This window comes from Microtus pennsylvanicus, chromosome 3, assembly GCF_037038515.1.
Source record: "Microtus pennsylvanicus isolate mMicPen1 chromosome 3, mMicPen1.hap1, whole genome shotgun sequence".
Classification (NCBI taxonomy): Eukaryota; Metazoa; Chordata; class Mammalia; order Rodentia; family Cricetidae; genus Microtus; species Microtus pennsylvanicus.
This window is the reverse complement of record NC_134581.1, coordinates 15,080,333-15,098,193: the sequence shown is the minus strand read 5'-3', so window position 1 is coordinate 15,098,193 and position 17,861 is coordinate 15,080,333. Positions and strand designations below refer to the sequence as shown.

Sequence of the window (17,861 nt, the reverse complement as noted above, 5' to 3'; positions counted from 1 at the left end):
CCAACGCTATGTCACCTGAACGCCATAGGCGCACATACAACACATTACATACCTTCACATACACAGACACACACACACACCTTTAAAAAAAATCCCGCTTTCCAGGCGGTGGTGGAGCGCTACCTTAATCCCAGAACTCAGTGGCAGAGGCAGGTGGATCTCTGAGTTCAAGGCCAGTTTGGTCTACAGTGAGTTCCAGGATAGGTAAAGCTACACAGAGAAACACTGTCTTTCTACTGTGATCTCCATTCTCTCCTGAGATCCTCCACCATGTACTAATTATAGGTCTTAGATGAATACTGAACCCAATTGCTACCTTATTGTGATTTAGTCCTCAAGTCGTGTGCTCCAGGTGACAAGAGAATGCATCTACTAGTGCATACACTAGTATACACACTGTCCTGGAGTGTGTGTCCAATGGAGCTGAGGATCTCATGACTTTTTTCCACCCTGGTTAGCAGCAGGCTCAGGTGGCAGAGCAGGCAACATGAACCATGGGCATATCTAGAAACCTAGGCTAGGCCAGGCGGTGGTGACGCACACCTTTAATCCCAGTACTCGGGAGACAGAGGCGCGCGGATCTCTGTGAGCTCAAGGCCAGCCTGGTCTACAGAGCGAACGAGTTCCAGGACTATTCCATAGCCACTGAGAAACCCTGTCTCGAAAGACCAAAAAAATCAAAAAAAAAAAAAGAAAGAAAGAAACCTAGGCTAGGTGAAATGGGGTATTTGTGTCTCAAGGACCTTTCTAGATCAGTAGGAAGTAGGGTTCAGGCTGGGGCTGAGCTATATGGGCTACACACAGGGGTCCCGTTCTAAATTTCCTGCCTCCCAGCAACCTTGAGCAGTGATTTACCCAGGTTACTAGAGTCTGGCAGGATATGATGCTCAACATTGCTCTAGAAGTTGCAGATGGCCAAACAAGTTTGGTAGAGCTTTAGAAGGGCAAACGCAGCCTGACAGCCATGTTGCAGAAGAGCTGGTACAGGCAGAAGCTAAGGGCCAAGAACTGCGGTGAGAAATGTGGCTGGGTTTCAGTGGAACAGGCTCTTGGAGGGTTAAATCGGAAGGGACGGCAGAGACTAGAATAAAGATGCGTGGGCCAGGCCTTCTGTCTCATCAGATTCAAACTTCTATGCAGATGTGAGCTGCAGAAAAGTTCAGTACGGGGTCAAGTGTTGATTCAAATCAGAGTTAAGGCTGGGATCACAGTTGTGATGGAGACTTGGGCCAGGGTCAGAAGTTACGTCCCTGACTCAGAAGACCTGATCTCCAGAGTTGGCGTATTGCCTGCCACAGAATGACCAGGTCCTGGCAAGAAGGCAGCAGTCTGCAGGTTCCAAAGCTGCTTTAAGAGCATATTTCCTACATCCTGCCAGTAGCTGATTGCCATCTATGGATGTCAGCTGAAAAGGAACCTGGCGCAGTTGGAGAAAAACCTGCACCAATGGCTCCCCAAGAGGCCTTGGGTTCTGTTCCCAGCTCCCAGCACCCACCTGTGAGCAAGAACCTGAATAGCCAAGTGTGGGGGTGTATCTTTAATTCTAGCTCTTGGGAGGCAGAGGCAGGTGGATCTCTGTGAATTCAAGGCCAGCCTGGTCTACAAGAGCAAGTTCTAGGACAGATAGGGCTGTTACACAGAGAAACCCTGTCTCAGAGGGGGGAAAAAGGACTCTGAAGCCAGCTGAACTGGGAGTTACACTAATAGTGACCAGGAAATCTCATCTTGGTGTTGAGACCAGAGAGCTCACTGAGTGCCCTCTGTCTTCTCTGTGATGTCCCTCACTGGCCCTCTAACCTTGCCACTAGAGCTTTGACACCCTCTAATGTCTTTTTTTTATTATTATTTTCTTTTTTTAAAAAAAAAGGTTTTATTTTTTTCTTTCTTTTATTTATTTTATTTTTTATTTTTTTGGTTTTTCTAGACAGGGTTTCTCTGTGGTTTTGGAGCCTGTCCTGGAACTAGCTCTTGTAGACCAGGCTGGTCTCGAACTCACAGAGATCCGCCTGCCTCTGCCTCCCAAGTGCTGGGATTAAAGGCGTGCGCCACCACCGCGGGGCCCCTCTAATGTCTTAACCCCACCCCCAACCTTTATCTGGTTTTTTTTCCCTACAACATGATCTTCTTTTAATTAATTAATTAATTAATTTTATAACTGGACCACAAGCTCCCCTCCCTCCTCTCCTTTCCCTCCCCGACCCTCCTGCATAATGGCTCAGCAAGGGCCAGGCCTCCCACGGGCTTCGGGAAAGCATGGCATACCAAGCGGCCCTACGACTAAGCACCTCCTCCTGTATTCAGGCTGAGTAAGGCAATCCAGCCTGAGGAATGAGTTTCCAAAGCACCGGGAACAGTCTGATCTAAAATTCTGATTCATGACCTCTAGCATGCCAGAGCTTCCCTAGATTACCCACAGGACCCTCTAGGTGACTTGCAGACTTTACTCAAGCGACAGGGAAAATCCAACCGATTGACTGTCCCGCCCCCATTCTCCTTTGTGAAGCCGAAAGTTTCCTCTGAAGAACTCTTAGCTTTCCCCACAGGCGCCTGCAGCTTCCAGTAATCTTTGCTTGATCTCCGTTCTTTGCTGCTGGTAGCTGCAGCACTCAAAGCAAGCCTCACGGACCCTGGACCCACCCTCTTCCCGCCTGAAGTCCCAGGGGTCTGGGTGGGGCGCGCCCCTAGTGGGTGCGCGCATTCCAACTCTTTGCTCCCGGGCTGCCAGAGGACTGGAAAGTCCGGAATGGATATATAACCACAAGATTCGGATCCACACGCTGCTGCTAGGGTCCAGGGAGGATCTATCACCCAGATCCCACATGTGGATAGCTGAGTAGCTACAAATCCATTTTAGTCGGGAAGCAGGCACTGCTTCTCGCAGTTCGTTTGCTATAGTGACTATGGACGGTTGAGCTCCTCAGAGTTGTGCGTCAGGACTAAGTGCTCTACCAATATCTCCCAGAGTTCAGTCCTGTTTTGTCCTTTGGGTCATTATAAACCTTCCCACGGGTCCAATAGAATTGCAGTTTGCATCTAGTTTGCCTCCCTGCTGATGCTGTAACCCTGGGAGCCCAAGGATGATTTGACTGGTTTCCAGAGTGACGCCAAGAACAAAGGCCATGAGCTCCTTAGATCTACCTTCCAGCTCTCAAAGACCACAAACCTTTTCTATTCCCCCAGCTCCATAAGCCCCTTCCCTGACACCTCAAGTATCACTTCTCATCTTGCCCTGGTTTCTATACAAATTTGGACTTTAGGGACATCTTGGAGGTACTCGGACGAGACTGTTCTCTGTTTTTGAGCAGCCTACTTCAATTTCTCTTTGGAGAACACCCTTTTCTTTTTTCTTTTTTTTCTTTTTCTTTTTTTTTGGTTTTTCGAGACAGGGTTTCTCTGTGGCTTTGGAGCCTGTCCTGGAACTAGCTCTGTAGACCAGGCTGGTCTCGAACTCACAGAGATCCGCCTGCCTCTGCCTCCCGAGTGCTGGGATTAAAGGCTTGAGCCACCACCGCCCGGCTCCCCCTTTTCTTATTAGCGCTTCTAACTAGGCTGCTAAATGCTAAAAGCACCTCTGTCACTCTTCTAAATAAACCTCGTCTTTGAAAAATTCTGGGTGAAGTGGCCAGTGTCTGGTTCTTGGAATGAGGGTTGTTTGAGGAGGGCAGGGATATGGCCCGGGTTGGGGGCTCTATCCTAAATTATAATCCTGGCTAAGATCCACTCCATGTTTTCCTTCCTTCCCTGCTTTCCAACTTTACTCAAAGTCGTCAGACTCTCTCAGAGTGTGAAGGAGTGACTGCTGGACAGACCCTGGGACCAACTGAGGGCCTGGAGGCAGACCAGCCCACTACCTACACGGTCAGGGTCAGCACCAACCCCAAGGGAGGTGGTGGACTTGGTCTTCGGACTCTTTACCTTCCCTTATCACGATTTTACTTCTCTTCAGGATGGAGTGGGCCTCAGGAGAATCAGGGAGGGGCCGGCAGGGACAGCCTCTGCTTTGGGAACTTCGCTTGGGCCTACTTCTAAGTGGTGAGGGGGCCTGGTGAGGGCTAAAGTTTTGGGATGTGATGGTAGGTCCGGGGGTGGCTGGCTGTCCCAGGGGCCCAAGGGAATCACTGCTGAACTGGTTAACCCACTGCCCCCAGTGCTGCCTGCCACATTGGCCCAGGTCCCTTCCTTGGATGTACCTGGCTGCTCTCGAGGAAGCTGCTATCCAGCCACTGGTGACCTGCTGGTGGGCCGTGCTGACAGACTGACTGCCTCATCCACGTGCGGCTTGCAAAGCCCTCAGCCCTACTGCATTGTCAGTCACCTGCAGGTGCTGCTGGGGACCGGATGAGAGGCTGGGTCAGGGTGGGGTTGGCACTGGCTAAGTAAGGTACTGCTACTGACCTCCCCCCAATTTAGGATGAGAAGAAGTGTTTCCTGTGTGATTCCCGACGCCCCTTCTCTGCTCGAGACAACCCCAATAGCCATCGAATCCAGAATGTCGTCACCAGCTTTGCACCGCAACGCCGGACGGCCTGGTGGCAGTCAGAGAATGGTGAGCCCTGGAGTAGGTCATTCGAGTGATCAGGGCTTGCACACCAATAACCTCAAAATCTTGACCCCTGATTCCTGCTGCAGGTGTTCCGAGAGTCAGCATCCAGCTGGACCTGGAAGCGGAATTCCATTTCACCCACCTCATTATGACTTTCAAGGTGCCTGCCTGTCAGTGAACCTGCCCCATTGTCCTGATTTCCTCCCCAGGGCCCCTGGACAGAGCCCTAGCTCCTCAGCCCAGCTTCCCTGAGATTGTGGGTTGTGTTTTGACTACTCGTGGAACAGGTTGTTTCCTGTATAGCTTTCATGGCAGAACACACTCCAGCCCTGTGCACGTGCTCTCCTGTCCCGCCTTCTTAGACTAGGCCAGATATGGTCTCTCTGGGCCTCTACCCGTTAGAGGCAGCTATCAGCCCTGGTCTGCTCATTGCCTGGTTTTCAGCTTTTCATAGTCACCCACTCTTGTCTGTGAGCTGCTTGGCCCTGATCACGACTAAGCAGGGATCTCAGCAGCCTAGTTTGGGCTGAGGTCCTGGTTCCTGCTAATCGGATGTATCCCCCTTCCCCAACCAGACATTTCGGCCTGCTGCCATGCTGGTGGAGCGCTCTGCAGACTTTGGCCGCACCTGGCATGTTTACCGATACTTTTCCTACGACTGTGGGGCTGACTTCCCAGGAGTTCCACTGGCCCCACCTCGGCACTGGGATGATGTGGTTTGTGAGTCTCGCTACTCAGAAATTGAGCCATCCACTGAAGGCGAGGTAAGGGCTGGGATCTGGGCAGAGGATAGGGAGGGACCTGTGGGGTTCGTGATGCTCCTGAAGCAAGGTCCGATATCTCTGTGGGCTTCCTGCCGTGCCAGGTCATCTACCGTGTGCTGGACCCTGCTATCCCCATTCCAGACCCCTACAGCTCACGGATTCAGAGTGAGTCCTGGACTAAGGCTGGCACAGTCCCAGTGTCCGGATGAGGACTATTTGGGGCCTCAGCAACTATTTTGGGTGCTTCCTAGGGCAGATGCCAAGCCCAGTTTAGCTCTGGTGGCAATGGAAAAGAGGTCTCCCAAGGTGACCTTGGCAGCTACAGCCCCTGGGTGGGTATGAGGCAGCTAGAGCTTGGCCCACCTAGGTAGACGAAACCCTCTTTCCCTTCTTAGACCTGTTGAAGATCACCAACCTCCGCGTGAACTTGACTCGGCTTCACACACTGGGAGACAACTTGCTTGACCCGCGGCGGGAGATCCGGGAGAAGTACTATTATGCCCTCTATGAGCTTGTTGTCCGTGGGAACTGCTTCTGCTATGGACATGCCTCGCAGTGTGCCCCTGCGCCAGGGGCACCAGCCCACGCCGAGGGCATGGTACGAGCCTTCAGGTGGCTGGAGTAGGGTCGGGGAGGGATAGGCATGGCTAGATAGTGCTGGCCACCTGCCTGTATGTCTTCACAGGTGCACGGGGCCTGTATCTGCAAACACAATACCCGCGGTCTCAACTGTGAGCAGTGTCAGGACTTCTATCAAGACCTTCCCTGGCATCCTGCTGAGGACGGCCATACTCACGCCTGTCGGAGTGAGTGAGACACTGGGCTCTGTAGCTTGGCTGTGCCTGGTTCAAACCAAATGCTGGCTGGACAAGCCCTAAATAACTAGGCTGTGTCTAAAGGGTGCGCAGGCTTTGCTGACCCTGAGGACCCTCAGCCCTCCTCTGTAATCTGCCTTGGCTATCAGTACCATGGGATTTTTGAAGCCTTGAAGTTCTTAAACTGCCACCTGTAAATTCCGGCCCATGGTGCTGACAAAAAGTGATGCCATTCCTCCCTCCCTGTGTGTGTCCCTTACCTTGAGGACCTGGTTTCTCAGCTGGCCTTTGTCTTCTCCCCAGAGTGTGAGTGCAACGGACACACTCAGAGCTGCCACTTTGACATGGCCGTGTACCTGGCGTCTGGAAATGTGAGTGGAGGCGTGTGTGATGGGTGTCAGCACAACACAGCTGGGCGCCATTGTGAGCTTTGCCGGCCCTTCTTCTACCGCGATCCAGCCAAGGACATGCGGGATCCAGCCGTGTGCCGTCGTAAGGCTGGGATTGGGTATGAGGGAGAGAAAACTGAGCCTGGGTCAGGAACTAGGAAGCCAGAATTTGTGTGGTAAGGGCTTGGGGTGGAAACAGAACAGGAATAGGGGAAGGCTTAAGATTCATTCTGGGGGGCTGGAGAGATGGCTCAGTGGTTAAGAGCACTGTCTGCTCTTCCAAAGGTCCTGAGTTCAATTCCCAGCAACCACATGGTGGCTCACAGCCATCTGTAGTGAGATCTGGTGCCCTCTTCTGGACTGTAGGAATACATGCAGACAGAATACTGAGAGTACTGTATACATAATAAATAAATTAAAAAAAAAGATTCATTCTGGGCCATGGGATAGGATGACTTTACACTCCTCTTTGCTTACAGCTTGTGACTGTGACCCTATGGGTTCTCAAGATGGTGGCCGTTGTGATTCCCATGATGACCCTGTGCTGGGACTGGTCTCCGGCCAGTGTCGCTGCAAAGAACATGTGGTTGGCACTCGCTGCCAGCAATGCCGTGATGGCTTCTTTGGACTTAGTGCCAGTGACCCTCTGGGATGCCAGCGTATGTGCTTCTTGTCCTAACTTCTATGCTGACCTTTAACCCCTGAGCACTGCTCTACTTCCTACAGTGCTAATGGGCCTCTTCCACTGCAGGTTGTCAGTGTAATTCACGGGGTACAGTGCCTGGGGGCACCCCTTGTGACTCCAACAGTGGAACCTGTTTCTGCAAGCGTCTGGTGACTGGACATGGCTGTGACCGCTGCCTGGTACAACTGAGGGATTTGGGGTTCCTGGGTCCTGGACTTGTTCTCAGAGCATATGACTGGGGGCAAAGTCCAGTGGGTGGTACTGAGAACTTAGGGTCTCGTCCTGAATGAGAGGCCTCTGGTCTGGGAGGCCAAGGACATTGTGTCCATCAATCAGCGGTAGAGGCTCGCTGATGGGTGGCAGAGAGGTCGGTTTCTGGTCTCCAGCAATCCCTCTTTCCTAGCCTGGCCACTGGGGTCTGAGCCATGACCTGCTTGGTTGCCGCCCCTGTGACTGCGACGTGGGCGGTGCCTTGGATCCTCAGTGAGTGCTGTAACAGGGACTTGGAGGTGGCATGGTGGTGGCGGGGAAGGCAAAGGGGGTGGCCCCTCAGTAACCACAGCACTCCTCAGGTGTGATGAGGCCACAGGTCAGTGCCGCTGCCGCCAGCACATGATTGGACGGCGCTGTGAACAAGTACAGCCCGGCTACTTCCGACCTTTTCTAGACCATTTAACTTGGGAGGCTGAGGATGCCCGAGGGCAGGTGAGATGTGGTGGGATGGCTAGAGAGGAGGGGCTGTGGGTGGTGCCTTGGAGGGACTGGGGTACCGTCTAGCCTTAGGGGAGGTCTTGGCAGGAGAAACGGTGTTCGGGACCGACTGTGGCAGCAGAGGTAGCAGTCACCTGAGTCCTCATCCCTGCTTTGACCCTGTTGACTCTCAGGTGCTTGAGGTGGTAGAGCGGCCAGTGACCAACCGAGAGTCTCCGTCCTGGACTGGCCCAGGCTTTGTGCGGCTGCGGGAAGGTCAGGAAGTGGAGTTCCTGGTGACCTCTTTCCCAAGGGCCATGGACTATGACCTGCTACTGCGCTTGGAGCCCCAGGTTAGACCCTGTGACAGCTGACCCGTGATGACATTCTGGATGTGCAAGAACCCTCTCTACTGTCCTCTTCCCCCAGGTTCCTGAGCAATGGGCAGAGCTGGAACTGACCGTGCATCGCCCAGGGCCTGTGTCTGCCCACAGTCCCTGTGGGCACGTGCTGCATGAGGATGACCGAATTCAGGGGATGCTTCAACCAAACTCCAGGTGAGGCTTGTAAAGCCAGCCCTCATTCCATGCAGATCGCCGGGAAGACCACGTTGCTTGGTCATCTGGTCTTTCTTTCATGGATGTCTTCTTAGGTACTGCTTGCCAGGTCCATGGCTCTGTTCACAGTAAAGTCAGAGATGAAACAGGGCCTGTTTTCCATAGGGTGCAAGTTTCAGAGTCAAAGCATTAGGTGATGGGAAGTCCCCCAGTGTCACTCCAGGAGGACCCTGATGGCGATGGTTGCAAGGCAGTGGCATCAGAGTAGGGATGTAACTATGTAACTGGTTAAGATTCCTTTCCTGTAACTTTTCATTGCTCTGTTGGCCACCCTGGGCCTCCCTCTCCTCCTTTTTTTTTTCTTTTTTTCTTGTTTTGTTTTGTATTGTATTTTTTTCAAGGCATGGTTTCTCTGTGTAATAGCCCTGGCTGTCCTGGAACTTGCTTTGTAGATCAGGTGGGCCTCATCTACAAAGATCTCACAGAGATCTGCCTGCCTCTTTATTCTAATTGCTGGACTAAAGTCATGTACCATCACACCCAACTCCTTCCTTTTTCCTTTTTGGGACAGAACCGCATACATCCCAGGCTAGCCTTGAACTCGCTATGTGGCTGAGAATGACCTTGAACTTCTGCCTTCTCCATCTCCCAAATGCTGAGGTTATAGGAGTATGCTGCAATACCTGACTTATATTTTTTATGTATTTATTTTATGTTCATTGGTGTTTTGCCTGCATGTATGTCTGTGTGAGGGTGTTAGAAGCTCTGGAACTGGACAGGTGTGAGCTACCGTGTGGGTGCTGGACACTGAACATGGGTTCTCCGGAAAAGCAGCCAGTGCTCTTAACTGCTGAGCCATCTCTCCAGCCCTTGTTTTTTCTTTAGTTATCATGTAAATATTCATACATACACAGAGGCAAAGAGAATAGCATAATAAACTTGGCTGTATCCATTGTAGACATTCTGACAAACTTGTGTTTGGCAGATTCCTCTCATTGCTAAGTGGAGAATAGAAAGAAAGGGGCCAGTGTAAAAGCTGGAAGGGCTGTTGGAGACCCTGGGTGAGATGAATTGGATGGAAGTATAGTAAAGATAATGAGCAAAAAAGGCTTTTAGACTTAGAAAGGAAGAGGAAGTAGAAAAATGAGTCTGACTTGGGGTCTGGATATTTGGATGGGGATGAAGGGGCATGAGGTAGAAATATAGCAGAATGTGTGCCCCCACCCCAGATGCAGGATCTCTCTTTCTCTTTGTTTTTTGTTTGTTTGTTTGGCTGGTTTTTTCAAGACAGGTTTGTGTAGCCTTGTCCTGGAATTCACTCTATAGACCAGGCTGGCCTCAAACTCACAGAGATCCTCCTGCCTCTGCCTCTCAGGTGCTAGGATTAAAGGCATGCCCCAACACTTCTAGGCTCAGATCTGGGATCTTTTTATAACATGTCCCAGGCTGGCCTGAGACTTGTGGTGTTCTTACCTTAGCTTCTCAAGTGCTAGGTTAAAGGTGGCATGCCACCATGTCTGGCTGAGACGGAACAGTTCTGAGACTGTTTGGCTTAAGTGAGTGGCTAGATTTCTGTGTCTGGGATTACTGGGAGGCGTAATATTGGAGTAAAAATTTGGTTCCTGTGAGCTTGTTGTGGTACCTCATGCCTGTAATCCTAGCACTTGGGAGACAGAGGCAGGAGGATCAAAAAGTTCAAGGTATTCTTGGCTACCCAGCAAATTCAGTGTCTACCTGGAACACATAAGACCTTGCTTCCAAAAAGGAGAACTGAGTAGACAGAAGGAAAAACTAGAGTTGCAGAGAGCGCCACAGAGGCTGAGAAAAGAATGAACTCACAGGCTGCCGAGTGCTTGAACGAGATAAGAATAGAATAGTGGCCTCTGTGTTTAGCTACGTGGAGGTCATTAGTGACCTTGATACAAAGTGGGCCGGAGTTGCTGGAGTAGAAGGCTTACCTGGCAGTGACTGCGAGGGTCTCTATGGACTTATTGGGTGGGAAAGCAAAAATGAAATAGCAGCTTGGTGAAGATTTGGATGGATTTGGGAGTGGAATGAAAGAATGCATGTGTAGGTGTATACGTGAATCACTTAGGGGATAGGATTACTGTGTCAAGGGAGAAGAAACAAAGGTCTAAGATGTAGTTCGGTGATGCCTTCTAAAATTTAATTAATTAATTAATTAATTTTTAAATGTATTTGTTTATTGTTTTTTGAGACAGGGTTTCCCTGTGTAATGGCTCTGGCTGTCCTGGAACTTGCTTTGTAAGCCAGGCTGGCCTAGAACTCACAGAGATCTGCCTGCCTCTGCCTCCTGAGTACTGGGATTAAAGTGTGCACCACCACTACCCAGCTCAGGGACGCCACGTCTTAATTTAGCAGTCACAGAGCTGTAGGTTCAATCCCTGGGGCTACCGAATGAAAAAACAATCACTAATATTTTAATTGGGTCTTAAAACAAAACAAAATAAAACAAACAAATAGCAAAGAAAGAAACCAAAATCCAAAAAGCCAGGGCTGGAGAAGGGATAATTCCTTTCTTAACAGAACACTTGCTGCAGCTGGGAGGTGGTGGCGCACACCTTTAATCCCAGCACTTGGGAGGCAGAGGCAGGCAGATCTCTGTGAGATCGAGACCAGCCTGGTCTACAGAGCTAGTTCCAGGACAGCTAGAACTGTGACATAGAGAAACCCTGTCTCAAAAACAAACAAAAGAACACTTGCTGCTCTTTCAGAGAACCCAGGTTTGGGTCCCAGAATTCAGATTGGGTGGATTGCAACTGTCTTTAACTTTAGTTACAAGGGAGTCAAGAACACTCTCTTTTGGTCTATGTGGGCACTTGAATACATGTAGTATACACACACATCCATACACACACACACACATAAAAATAAAAACAAATAAAAAAAACTGAGCCGGGCAGTGGTGGCACTCCTTTAATCACAGCATTTAGGGAGGCAGGTGGATCTCTGTGAGTTCGAGGCCAGCCTGGTCTACAGAGTGAATTCCAGGACAGCCAGAGATACACAGCGAGACCTCGTCTCAAAACCCGCCCCACCAAAAAGAAAAAAAAGCAAAAAAAAAAAAAAAAATCAAGCAAGCAAACAAACAAACAAAAAACTGACAAATTGCCATGTCAGGAGACAGGTGGATGCCAGGTTCTGTATTTTCAGTGATATTGGTCTGTATGGATGTATGATTCCAGAAAGTCACATTTATGGGATTCTTCTGTCCAGATTCCCTGTCAGGGCCTCAGCAGGTTGTCCTAGTCTGGTTCAGCTGTAGCCTCTGCCTTAGTCAGTAGGTTTGATTGCTATGAGTGGCAGTATCTAAGACCCAGGATAAGATCTCTGTGAGGCCGGGCCACGCCTTTAATCCCAGCACTCGGGAGGCAGAGGTAGGTGGATCTCTGTGAGTTCGAGACCAGCCTGGTCTACAGAGCTAGTTCCAGGACAGGCTCCAAAAGCCACAGAGAAACCCTGTCTCGAAAAACCAAAAAAAAAAAAAAAAAAAAAAGATCTCTGTGAGTTCGAGGCCCACCTGGTCTACAGAGTGAGTGAGTTCCAGGATACCCAGAGCTGTTACAGAGAGAAACCCTGTCTCGAAAAAACAAATCAAAAACAACAACAACAAAATTAAATAAATAAAAGACCCAGGATGATGGTTGCACGGACCCTGAGTGGCATCCAGTGTTGTCTCTGTCCTCCCCATCCCCAGGGTTTTAGTGTTTCCCAGACCGGTCTGCCTTGAGCCTGGTATCTCCTACAAGCTGAATCTGAAGCTGCTGAGAACCGGGGGACGTGCCCATCCTGAAAGCTCCTACTCTGGGTCTGGACTACTCATTGACTCGGTAACATATCAGCCAAGAAGGCGGGGCCTCTGGGGTGGATACTGTGATGGTGGTGATGATTAGGAGGGTCTTGTGATAGGCAGTCCAGCAGGAAGGGGGGATCAAGGGGGGGTGGCGCACACCTTTAATCTCAGCACTCAGGAGGTGGAAGCAAGTGGATCTCTGTGAGTTCGAAGCCAGCCTGGGACAGGCTCCAGAGCTACCCAGAGAAACCCTGTCTCGAAAAACCAAGGGGAGAGAGAGAGAGAGAGAGAGAGAGAGAGCAGGTTAATGGCAGCGCTAAGTCAAGCTCTCTGACAGTACTGATGCAATCCTATGTGAGCTGCATTCTTGCGTCTCTTCAGCTGGTGCTGCAGCCCCATGTCTTGGTACTAGAGATGTTTAGTGGGGGTGACGCTGCTGCCCTAGAGCGCCGTACCACCTTTGAACGCTACCGTTGCCATGAGGAAGGTCTGATGCCCAGCAAGACCCCTCTGTCTGAGGCCTGTGCCCCCCTCCTCATCAGTCTGTCCTCTTTGATCTACAATGGTGCCTTACGTAAGTGTAATCTTGACACGAATTGGTAGGCAGAGGTGGGAACTTAGCCTAATCTGCTCTTCCTCTTCTCACAGCATGTCAGTGTGACCCTCAAGGCTCCCTGAGTTCTGAGTGCAACCCTCATGGTGGCCAGTGCCTGTGCAAGCCTGGAGTGGTTGGACGCCGCTGTGACGTCTGTGCCACTGGCTATTATGGCTTTGGCCCGGCAGGTTGTCAAGGTATTTGTCTATCTCCTTGTCTCTCCTCTTCTCTTTCCTTTCCAGCGTCAAGATTCCCTCTTCCCCTTCTTTGCTTCTTCCTTCATCGACTCCACCTTGAATCCTATACTTTTAGGTTGGGGGTTCCTTGATTTTTCTATCATTCCTCACCTTTCCCACCCTGACTGTCTCTACCTTATCCCCAGCCTGCCAGTGTAGCCCTGATGGGTCACTCAGTGCCCTATGTGATAGGACTAGTGGACAATGTCCCTGCCGAACTGGTGCCTTTGGTCTTCACTGTGACCACTGTCAACGTGGCCAGTGGGGATTCCCTAATTGCCGACCGTGTGCCTGCAATGGGCGTGCAGATGAATGTGATACCCGTACAGGCGCTTGCCTGGGCTGTCGTGATTACACCGGGGGCGAGCACTGTGAAAGGTGAGCCTAGTGCAGGTGTGAGTGGTTGGTGGCTGGGCAGGGTGCCTGTGGCTAACCTTCATTTCCCTGCAGATGCATTGCTGGCTTTCATGGGGACCCACGGCTGCCCTATGGAGGCCAGTGCCGACCTTGTCCCTGCCCTGAGGGCCCTGGGAGCCAGCGGCACTTTGCCACTTCTTGCCACCGGGATGGATACTCCCAGCAAATTGTGTGCCACTGCCGATCTGGTTACACCGGTGAGTGGGTAGGACGCCCAGGTATGAGATCAGGTGAGGTAGCTCAGCTCAACACTCATGGTTTCCTCTTGACTGTTGACAGGACTTCGGTGCGAAGCTTGTGCCCCCGGGCACTTTGGAGACCCATCAAAGCCAGGTGGCAGGTGCCAACTGTGTGAGTGCAATGGAAACATTGACCCCATGGACCCTGAAGCCTGTGATCCCCACACAGGACAGTGCTTGCGTTGTTTACACCACACAGAGGGGCCCCACTGTGGCCATTGCAAGCCTGGCTTCCATGGGCAAGCAGCCCGACAGAGCTGTCACCGTGAGTATGGATATGGGGAGGGATGGTTGGGGCGGGTTCTACTGGAGATAGCTTCCCTTCATTGCTGTGTCTGTCTTGGCTTGCCCAGGCTGTACCTGCAATCCTCTGGGCACAAATCCCCAGCAGTGCCCATCTACTGACCAGTGCCACTGTGACCCAAGCAGTGGACAGTGCCCATGCCTCCCCCATGTCCAAGGCCTTAGTTGTGATCATTGTGCCCCCAACTTTTGGAACTTCACCAGTGGCCGTGGCTGCCAGCCTTGTGCTTGCCACCCAACCAGGGCCAGAGGCCCCACCTGCAATGAGGTATGGAATCCTGGAGATATCTGGATATGGGGAGTCAGTTAACTGTCTCCCAGGCACGACTTTTGGTAGAGACTCTGAGCCTTGCTGTGTTTGTACCCTAGTTCACAGGGCAGTGCCACTGTCATGCCGGCTTTGGTGGGAGGACTTGCTCTGAGTGTCAAGAGCTCCACTGGGGAGACCCTGGCCTGCAGTGCCGTGGTGAGAAATCTGGAGAGACAGAGTGGATAAAGACTGCCTTGGTGTGCATCACAAGGGCCCTAATACTGTGGTTTGTCTTTTTCTGCAGCTTGTGATTGTGATCCCAGAGGAATAGACAAACCTCAGTGTCACCGCTCCACAGGCCACTGTAGCTGCCGCCCAGGCGTGTCTGGCGTGCGCTGTGACCAGTGTGCTCGTGGCTTCTCGGGTGTTTTTCCTGCTTGTCATCCATGCCATGCATGTTTTGGAGATTGGGATCGGGTTGTACAGGACTTGGCTGCTCGTACACGACGGCTGGAGCAGTGGGCACAGGAGTTGCAGCAGACGGGTGTGCTGGGTGCCTTTGAGAGCAGCTTTTTGAATATACAAGGGAAGCTGGGCATGGTCCAGGCCATCGTGGGTGCCCGAAATGCCTCAGCTGCCTCTACTGCAAAGCTTGTAGAGGCCACGGAGGGACTGCGGTATGGATGGAGCTAAATAAATATGGTGGGGCCGGGTGGTAGTGGTGGACTCCTTTAATCCCAGCATTCTGGAGGCAGAGGGAGGCGGATCTATGTAAATTTGAGGCCAGCCTGGTCTATAAAGTGAGTTCTAGGACAGCGAGGGCTACACACAGAGGAAATCCTGCTTCAAAAAAAACTAACTAAATAATAATAACTAACTAACTAAATACATGTGGTGGGGTGGAGCAAAGGTCCAGAAGATCAGGAGCGAAGCCTCTTTGAACCTGCCCCCTATTGATACAGCCATGAAATTGGGAAGACCACCGAGCGCCTGACTCAGGTAGAAGCAGAGCTAACAGATGTTCAGGATGAGAACTTCAATGCCAACCATGCACTCAGTGGTCTGGAGAGAGATGGGCTTGCGCTTAACCTCACACTGCGGCAGCTTGACCAGCATCTGGATATCCTCAAACATTCAAATTTCTTAGGTTAGTTGTCGGTTAACTAGGCAGGTGGGCCAGGGCCGTGGTTCAGCTGACTGACCCCTCTGATCCCACGTAGGAGCCTATGACAGCATCCGAAATGCCCACAGCCAGTCTAAAGAAGCAGAACGCCGTGCCAACACCTCCACCTTTGCAGTACCCAGCCCAGTGAGCAATTCAGCAGATACCCGGCGTCGGACAGAAGTGCTCATGGGCTCCCAAAAAGAAAACTTCAGGCGCAAACACTTAGCCAACCAGCAGGCACTGGGGCAGCTCTCTGCACGCACCCAGACCCTGAGCCTGACTGGCATAAATGAACTGGTAAGGTACAGGAAAGGGGTGGGATAGGTTGGTACAGGTAGTCTTCCCACGGAACCTTGATTTGTTTTGTACCTGGCAGGTGTGTGGGGCCCCCGGAGATGCACCCTGTGCTACCAGCCCTTGCGGGGGTGCCGGATGTCGGGATGAGGATGGGCAGCCCCGTTGTGGTGGCCTCGGTTGCAGTGGGGCAGCAGCCACAGCCGATCTGGCACTGGGCCGGGCTCGGCACACACAGGCAGAGCTGCAGCGGGCACTGGTAGAAGGTGGTGGCATCCTCAGCCGAGTGTCTGAGACTCGTCGGCAGGCAGAGGAGGCACAGCAGCGGGCACAGGCAGCCCTGGACAAGGCTAATGCTTCTAGGGGCCAAGTGGAGCAGGCCAACCACGAGCTTCGAGAACTTATCCAGAGTGTGAAGGACTTCCTCAGCCGTGAGCCTCCCTTGTGGCCCAGGCCATGTGGTTGTTTTCCTTGTGTCTGTGTGTACTTGAGTCTCAGGGTCTGCAATGGACATGTGTTTTTGACCCTGTGTCTGGCCCCTGAGTCCTTATCTAGTCAGTGTCCCTAAGTCTCTGCCCTTTACATTGTCCCTGTCCTTTGTTTACATCCTTATATGCCTTTTAGCAAACTCCTATGGCATGTGCAGTATGAGAACCCACATAGCAGGATGATGTTCCCAGGCTCATGCTGGCCCTTGCCTGTGTCTCCATAGAGGAGGGAGCTGATCCTGACAGTATTGAAATGGTAGCCACGCGCGTGCTGGAGCTCTCCATCCCAGCCTCGCCCGAGCAGATCCAGCACCTAGCAAGTGAGATTGCAGAACGTGTCCGAAGCCTGGCAGATGTGGACACAATCCTGGCACATACTATGGGCGACGTGCGTCGGGCTGAGCAGCTACTCCAAGATGCACAGCGGGCACGGTCTGACCCCAACCCTGACCCCCATTCCTGAAACCTGGTCCTGATACCTGTAGACCCTGATCTCCCCTTTTCCTCAGGAGCCGGGCTGAGGGTGAGAAACAGAAGGCAGAGACTGTACAGGCAGCACTGGAGGAGGCTCAGAGGGCACAGGGCGCTGCTCAGGGTGCCATCCGGGGAGCAGTGGCTGACACACAGAACACAGAACAGACCCTGCACCAGGTGTGGTCTCCCTAGGACATCAGTGGGACAAGGTTATGGACATATATACTATGTATCTGTTTTGTTTTGTTTGAGGCAGGGTCTCACTATGTAGCCCTGGCTGACCTGGAGCTCACAGAGATCAACCTGCCTCTCCCTCTCCCTTGCTGGGGACTAAAAGCGGCTCTGTTTAAGATCTGTTTAAACCCAGGCCCCTCTGTGACAGGTCCAGGAGAAGATGGCAGGTGCAGAGCAGTCGCTGAACTCTGCAAGTGAGCGGGCTCGGCAACTGGATGCTCTCCTGGAGGCCCTGAAACTGAAACGGGCAGGAAATAGCCTGGCAGCATCTACAGCTGAAGAAACAGCCGGCAGTGCTCAGAGCCGTGCCAGGGAGGCTGAGAAGGTGAGATGTGGCAAAGCTGTTCTGAGGGAGTATGGGTAGTGTAGTTGGGACTGCGCTGTACTAGCATATTGACCCTGCATTTTCCATCTGCAGCAACTGCGGGAACAAGTAGATGACCAGTACCAAACCGTGAGGGCGCTGGCTGAGAGGAAGGCCGAGGGTGTGCTGGCTGCACAAGCCAGGGCAGAACAATTGCGGGATGAGGCACGGGACCTGTTGCAAGCTGCTCAGGACAAGCTGCAGCGGCTACAGGGTAGGAACCCGAGTGGGCAGAAGCTAGAGAGGTGGGATTGTGGGAGAAAGACCTAAACTGTGCCTTGACTCTTCTAGAACTGGAGGGCACCTATGAAGAGAATGAACGGAAACTGGAGGGCAAGGCGGCCCAGCTGGATGGGCTGGAAGCCAGGATGCGCAGCGTGCTCCAGGCCATCAACCTGCAGGTCCAGATCTACAACACCTGCCAGTGACCACTCCCCCGGGCCTAGCCTCGTCCCCAAGCACTGTTCCACACGCGTGTTTGTCCACACTTATTAAAGAGCTTTTGGCTAGCAAGTGCTTTCAATAAACCAGTGTGAACCTCCACT

The 17,861-nt window shown here is 52.0% G+C and overlaps 1 protein-coding gene across 2 annotated transcripts; it reads left to right on the top strand.

Moving 5' to 3' along the window:
- Positions 1 to 3,752: 3,752 nt before the first annotated feature.
- Lamb2 (laminin subunit beta 2) lies at positions 3,753 to 17,859 on the top strand. Of its 2 annotated transcripts, none has more exons than XM_075964611.1 (33): positions 3,753 to 3,858; positions 3,947 to 4,032; positions 4,149 to 4,321; positions 4,411 to 4,546; positions 4,630 to 4,703; positions 5,119 to 5,307; positions 5,409 to 5,472; positions 5,703 to 5,905; positions 5,993 to 6,113; positions 6,426 to 6,614; positions 6,991 to 7,170; positions 7,263 to 7,375; positions 7,600 to 7,679; positions 7,769 to 7,901; positions 8,081 to 8,239; positions 8,316 to 8,443; positions 12,162 to 12,294; positions 12,639 to 12,831; positions 12,906 to 13,049; positions 13,235 to 13,466; positions 13,539 to 13,702; positions 13,785 to 14,009; positions 14,098 to 14,315; positions 14,417 to 14,513; positions 14,602 to 14,974; positions 15,260 to 15,444; positions 15,518 to 15,759; positions 15,839 to 16,187; positions 16,469 to 16,676; positions 16,754 to 16,895; positions 17,101 to 17,277; positions 17,371 to 17,530; positions 17,608 to 17,859. In XM_075964611.1, exons 2-33 carry the CDS (start codon positions 3,948 to 3,950, stop codon positions 17,742 to 17,744), a joined length of 5,406 nt encoding a protein of 1,801 aa, XP_075820726.1. In that variant the 5' UTR covers positions 3,753 to 3,858; position 3,947; the 3' UTR covers positions 17,745 to 17,859. The 2 variants fall into 2 exon arrangements, with proteins under 2 accessions (XP_075820726.1, XP_075820727.1); XM_075964612.1 differs by having other exon boundaries at positions 3,754 to 3,864.
- Positions 17,860 to 17,861: the final 2 nt, after the last annotated feature.

Bases quoted from the DNA above. Each gene is read 5' to 3' on its own strand.
- Lamb2 (XM_075964611.1), top strand. From the start codon at position 3,948: ATGGAGTGGGCCTCAGGAGAATCAGGGAGGGGCCGGCAGGGACAGCCT. The intron at 12,832-12,905 runs GTAAGTGTAATC...CTCTTCTCACAG, and splicing joins GATCTACAATGGTGCCTTAC to CATGTCAGTGTGACCCTCAA. The intron at 16,677-16,753 runs GTCTGACCCCAA...CCTTTTCCTCAG, and splicing joins CAAGATGCACAGCGGGCACG to GAGCCGGGCTGAGGGTGAGA.